At 40.3% G+C, this 6,621-nt stretch overlaps 1 protein-coding gene across 1 annotated transcript; it reads right to left on the bottom strand.

Annotated features, from left to right (window-relative positions):
* Positions 1 to 3,476: 3,476 nt before the first annotated feature.
* Positions 3,477 to 6,080, bottom strand: hs3st1 (heparan sulfate (glucosamine) 3-O-sulfotransferase 1). The gene is made up of 2 exons (XM_075481809.1): positions 5,797 to 6,080; positions 3,477 to 5,145 (listed from the first exon to the last, which is right to left on the bottom strand). Exon 2 carries the CDS (start codon positions 5,005 to 5,007, stop codon positions 4,090 to 4,092), a length of 918 nt encoding a protein of 305 aa, XP_075337924.1. The 5' UTR covers positions 5,008 to 5,145; positions 5,797 to 6,080; the 3' UTR covers positions 3,477 to 4,089.
* Positions 6,081 to 6,621: the final 541 nt, after the last annotated feature.

The following is a 6,621-nucleotide window of genomic DNA, read 5'->3' on the forward strand; positions in this document are numbered from 1 at the left end:
TTCAATGCCAGCAGTAGTGACTTAAAGACGGTTCTCAAGGAAACTCACCACGAGGACAGTCTTGTTTGTGTGATTGCACATCTGTTGTCTCTGGGATTCTCAGGAACATCAACAAATGTTTTTTTTTTTAATAACATCTTTACTGATCACTTTTGCATTCACTGATTAATTAAATCAACAGAAACCAGCAGTTACTTTGAGACAGTAATAGATGGTTTGATGTCTGCCTGTTGTTTTTTTTTTTTTTTTTTTTTATCAAAGTTTCCTGTAAAGATGCAGCTCTCTGAGAGTATTTTCATTTCTCTGCCATGTCTTGACTTCAAGGTTGTTCGGTTTACAAAGCTGCATTGTCTACAGCTGTCTTAAGAAAAAAAACTTTCCTCCAGAACACTTCTCCTTATAATGAAAGATACAAACTGTTAAAAAACTACTGTCTATCGCTCATTTTGTTTGTCCAACAAAACCTACAGCAGTTTTTACGACTCTTCCAACCACGTGATGTAAATATTTTCAGTTTCCCTGCATGAATTCAAGCAGATTTTTTAAACTGTGATTCTCTCAATCCTGGTGGCTTGCAATTCCATGCAGTATAGCTTACTTCTTTTTGTAAAACACAAAGAAATTATAAGTAATTTTTATGAATGTACGCGAAAGAAACAAACATTTATACCGTTATTATATTGTAAAAGTTAAAATGTTGATTCACATTACATACAAGTTGGAGATTTATTTTTTCCAAACCAGACAAGAACTCAGAAGAAAACTCTACATTGTGCCGAAGATGAATAAATAGTTTTTTATTCAATTAGGGAGGTCCTTTAGAAAAACCTTCAGAGCAGCATTAACTGCTAAAGTAGCTTTTTAACATCCAGATTTTTCAAATATCAACCTTGATCAATATCTGAAAGATCTGATTACGCTCAGTGACATGACTGGCGAAAACTAGAGGGTAACAAGTAGACACTGTGTCTGAGTTCCAATTCCAGTGTCTGTATGGAAAACAGAGAATAGTGTGTGCGTCTGTTATTTCTGCCGCAATTCACACATTGACTTGGACAAACAATCTATTCCAATTAAAGCAAACTGCAGCCTTGGAGACCGCAGAAGGGGCCGTGCTCCATCAGATCACATCATCCTTTGAAAAAGCCCAGAATGGCTGATTGTGGTTTGGAGGAAATGGGCCTCTTCAGGAGCAACTAGTGTGGGCTGGCAGCGGGAATAAGGGAGGGGTTGGAGTGGCACACTGGCTCCAAATGAGTCCAGAAAGTTCTGCAGAAAATAACACCATGGCAGAGGTATTGGATTGGGGGGGGGGGCATTAATGTGGCCATTAATCCTGTTTGTAGCCCTGGTTTCCTGCTCTTACTGCTGTGGGGCGAGGAGACAAATTAATTATGTGGCTAAGATTAATTAGGTGATGTTAAGGGAAATCTGTGACTGTAAAACTTTAGAGGTCTGCACAGCTGACTAGACTAATGGGTTGTTCATGAACCCTTAATAGATGCTTCTCTGATTGTAAGCATAGCAAAGAATGGGAGAATCACAAAATCCTATAATCAATGATTTATTGAAACAAAAGAGCAAATTATTATGTTTACTGTGAAAGAAGCTTTTCATCGTGATGCACTCAGAGAATATTATTGGCAATTTGGTAGTTACTTCAAACCATTAATTTTTTAAATGACTGTCAACAAAATGTTTCAGCTGTTGGTTCTCTCTATTACAACATCTGAATTGAAAGTCTTATTTATCTGCAAATAAAACAGACTTTTGTTTTGTTCCATACTGTTGGTAATTTTGATTGGGCTTTTGTCATGCCGTAGCTATTAAAATGCATGATGCACTGGAGTGAAAATACATTACAAGTCAAATTCTTGCAAGAAAAATCCTGCATATAGTTGTGAAAATAAACCTCCTTAGGAGCAATGTATTTTATGAATGAGGACACAATACAAACATTTTATTTTGTCCACATACATTATGTAAACCATAGAAATTAAAGTAATATACTTTCTTTTTCACATGACTTAACAAAAAAAGATGGTTTTAATACTTTTACCACCACTGAGTATTGAACAATGCCCCCTTTAAACAGTTATTCTAATTAAAACCATCAAGTTGGTAGAGCTGCTAACAATGAATAATGGATGGTAACTGCAAAATCTATGCTAATGCACCGTATATTATAAGCTCATGAGATGAATTGTTATGTAATACTGAAATATATTTATAAAGAGGGAAAAAGTTGGGACAGAACAAGTCTCTGATGTGCTTTAGCAAGTTAAAGCTCAGCACCACTTCCGTGTTTGCTGTTTCTTCTCCGTCTTCTTCTTAAATAAGTGTTTTTGCAGGCTGTGGTGCAGAGGCAGATTTATCTGGAAATTGCATCAGTCCAACTTCGACCCAGAGGAAGGTGACACTGACATTGCCGCTACTCTATTTATTTTATTTTAAGTAAAGCAACAGCATTCCTGCCCATTTTTACTACTCTAAATAACCATCTGGAAACCTTAAACCCTCAACAACATTAAATAATGGCAGAACATGTTAGTTGCAACGCCATTGCTGTGCACGCAAAATGACACAAGCTGCTCTTTGATTATCGAACAGCAGAGATCAGCCTCCGTCTCACATAAAATCTACATTCTCCTCTTATCTTCCCTTTGCCTGCTGCAATAAAACTTGTTTTGCTGCAAAACCATTGATAGTATTACTCAACATTTTTTTTCCACAAAAACATATGCAAACTGCAAGGATGGCAGGAAAATACTGTTCATGATCTCTGAGGGCAAAAAGAAAGGAATACTGCTGCGGTCTGCGTTTGAGGAGCAGTGAGGTTAACATCCTGTATGAAGTAAGCCTCTGAACATATCTAGGCCACATTAAAAAACAGCAACTGTGGGATTTTGGAGCTTAACGTCGATGAGACTTAGCTCCTGATGTTTCTAAGTAGCAATAAGATTTGAATAAATAATGCCTTCCCTTTCTAAAAAACTGAGTAAGAAGATTGCACCCTTAGGCATAAACAACTATTCTTCTGGTTTCTCATGGTTTGGATTGTGCTAAAATCTGACTTTGCTTCTGTACCCAAACTAAAGTGTGTAACTAAAGTGTAAAGAACCTGCACTGAAAATAAACTCAACTCAGGTTTGGAGCATGAGAAAACTCAGATAAAACGCAGCAGCTTAAAAAAAAATACCCACTGTGCTTTACATTCGCCCGTGCAGACAGAGGGTGGACAAACAGGAAAGTCGACATAGTTTATGAATGATAACATTGCACCAGCTGTTGTTGCATGTGACAGCATGTGTAAATGTTCAAAATGCCCGATAATAACTAGGGGGTATGCTGCTCACAGACTCAGTTAGCTGGTGCCAAATCAGAACTTGAGTCATCCTATTGAGATCTGAGACAAACTGCACAATAAATGGATAAATCAAGAAAAACAAAGAGGGGGAAAAAGCAACAAGACATGCTAAAAATAAAATACATCTTTATTATGGTATTAATTCTTTACTTAAAAAAAAAAATATTTACAGTACACAATCATGATTAGCAATATCACACGTGTGCACAGAATTTATACGACTGACTCTTACATAAAGGAAAATTTGACAAACAAAAAAAACCAAAATGAACAAATACATGTTCAGTGTGGCGTGTGCCTGAAAGTGACAGAAACGTAAAGTCATAGCAGCAAGTGAATTCCTTCAGTGCTCTAAATGCAGTTAAATGCTAATAATGTCATATCATAAAAAGTGAGAAAAAAAGGGTTTGACAATATTAAGCTGCTCAGTGCTTATCTTTATATAACATTAACTGGCATGGTCTACATAATGAATGCAGTCTGCTTTGATCAGACGAGCTGAACGGTGGTGTGCGTTTCTAAGAGCACACAATGTACGTTGGGAAAAGAAAACCTGCCCTGACATTTGGCTCGATCCCACTCCTGTAACAAACATACAAGTACAAAAATAGATTTAGTTGAAATTTACATTAGCTTTGTCTCTTCATCTAGGTTGCTAGTGAGAAAAATGGGATCATTCAAAGAGATTATTCCTGAACAGCTCTGCACAGAGACTGAAAGGTTCATTTCCAGTTGAATGTTCGTCCCACCAGCTCAAAGAACTTCTTGTTTGGTTCGTGGAAGAACTGGTAGAGTTTCTGCAGGATGGCAGGAGCCACATGAGGGTGAGCCCTTCCTTTTGAATCGTGTAGACACCTTTCTCGCCCGTGGTCTCTCAAACAGTAGAATCCTTTTGTTTTATTGAAGTAAAAATTTGAAGCATTTATCTGAGGCTCCAGCTTTAAGAACCTTTCCACTTTTTTCATCTCGGGGAAGGGGTCCCTGATCAGTTCGTCCCCGTCTACAACATGAATGCTCTCCAGGGGGAAGTACTGGAGCCAGTTCTGCATGTGAATGTAGTATAGGCTGCGATTAAGAGCCTTGTATCCAAGGTTGATCTCACCATCCTTCACCAGCACAGACTCAATGGGCTGGTAACGCTTGTGCTTCTGGAGACGGTTGTAAAAGACCTGGGTGTAGTCTGAGAGCACCCGCTCCGTGGGGTCTCTGAGGATGAGCAGCAGCTTGATGTTAGGGTTCATCTGATAGATGCGTCTTGGGACTTTGCTGGAGGTGAAGTAGGCCGGTGTCTTCTCCACTGTTAGCTGGCCAGGGAAAGCGTAAGGCATCTGGCTGAGATACCAAGGCAAGCCCTTCTGAAAGTGGCTCTCCCAGTCGAAAAAGTGCACCTCGTTCTGAGCCGCTGCCACTGCGCTGTGTAGACTGAGCATCTCAATCAGTGCCCGTGTGCCCCCCTTCCTCACACCAATAATTAGAATCTGAGGAAACTGTTGGAGGGTCCCGTTTGGGTGGCTGGTGGTCCCGTTGTCAGAGGGCGAGGAGGTGGGAAGCGAGGGCGACTCCCCATCAGCCAGCGGCTGGGAGGGGAGAGGAGGGGACTGCATTGCAAAGAGCAGCAGCCCAAGGAGCAAGGCTGCCATGAGGGAGGTCCTGACCCTGGAAGATTTCAGCCTGGCGAAAGCACCAAAACTGTATCCCACATTGAAAGAGCAGCTGTCAGAGGTCCAACTGAAAAGCAATGAAAGCTGCCTCTTCTTTACCAGCAGCAGCAGCAGCAACTGTGAGGGAAGAGAACAGCTGGGTTTAGAGGATACCTGGTGAAGACTTGGCAGACAGACAAAACATCAGTGTTTTGTTTTCACAGTTTCAACACTCAAAGCACACAAGTGTAAGGAAGCAAGTGATTAGACTTTAAACCCCAAAAGATAAATGTTTAACAGAGAAATATAGCCATCGATTAAACATTCATCTATACTACTATCCCTACAAGAACAATAAAATGAGCAATACAATGCAAAAGAGGCACAAAAAAAAAGATTACACTGATGTTCAAATGTAGATGAGTTTTAGCTTGTTTGTATGCTTACTAGCTGTTGGTTTAGAGTCCATATAGGAGAAATAACACAGTCTAAATCACCGGAAAAGAAATCCCCTTCATAAAACAAAAATGTCAAACACTGTATCAAGCTCGGAGACATTTATTTTCTACGTGAAAACAAATTCAGATGAGAAAAATACCGCTGATTAAAGCCTGATGATATAAAAAGGACATAAATAATAACAACCTTGCCATCAGACACCCGCTGTAAAATACACGTTTAACGCTTACTGTCATGTTCTTATCGGGATATTTTAATACGACTACCTCAGTCAGTTTACCTTGCCTTCGCATTGTCCATTAAATTCACAAAGTATCGAGTATCTCTTACCTTTTAAACTATAATCGAGAACCCGACAAAGCTCTCATGTCGTGCAGTTTGGGGCTGTGCTCACACCTCCGACGCGTCCTCGGCAGCAGGTATATGATCCACTTCTGTTCCGTGTCTATGGGGCTTTTTTTGCGTGCGAGCAAAGAGAAACTTGCCTCCGACCTGGACTCAACTTCACGGAGCGCCTCCTCTGCTGTGGTTCCGACGGTTCTCCCGGTTTTTGAGTGTCAGCTGTTGTGTTGAAGCCCACGCCCACATTACGCCAGCTGGACCACTCCCCCCTCCTGACCCACGCCGCTCAAATGTTAAGGTATTTAATCGAGATAAGGCAGCTGTGAGTGATAAGCCAGGAGCAAATGGACTGTAGGTGCAGCTACGTTTCTCTTGAAATGTGTTTGCTCTTGGAGAGGCTGCATCTGATTAAAAAAAGATCTATTTAGTTGAGCCAACAGTTTAAGGGGGAAAAAAATAATAAATCACACTTGCTCACCCTCTTTTGTCCAAGCAGCGAGCCAATCTATGGATAGTCAAGCCAAGCTTCACAATCTCACCATCTGCTGAGCTCTATTTTTTTCCAAAGATATTTAAATCCTTCTTTCAATATTTCAGCAACTACAGATTCAAAAATTTTGCCCGTACCCAAACTGCAGATTTACTGATATTTAATCACATCACCATAGTATTTCACAGTTCGCCCTGAGTCATACAGTCACAGTGAAGGAAGTTTGTGAGTGCTAAGGGCTGATGAGTAAGTGGCAAGTCACCTGAGTCAAATACCTTGCCAGTTTGTGTCACTTGTGCTCCACGTAGTTCTTAATATATCTG

This window comes from Odontesthes bonariensis, chromosome 13 (genome assembly GCF_027942865.1).
Source record: "Odontesthes bonariensis isolate fOdoBon6 chromosome 13, fOdoBon6.hap1, whole genome shotgun sequence".
NCBI lineage: Eukaryota > Metazoa > Chordata > Actinopteri > Atheriniformes > Atherinopsidae > Odontesthes > Odontesthes bonariensis.

Coding starts and splice junctions, on each gene's coding strand:
- hs3st1 (XM_075481809.1), bottom strand. CDS start 5,007: ATGGCAGCCTTGCTCCTTGGGCTGCTGCTCTTTGCAATGCAGTCCCCT.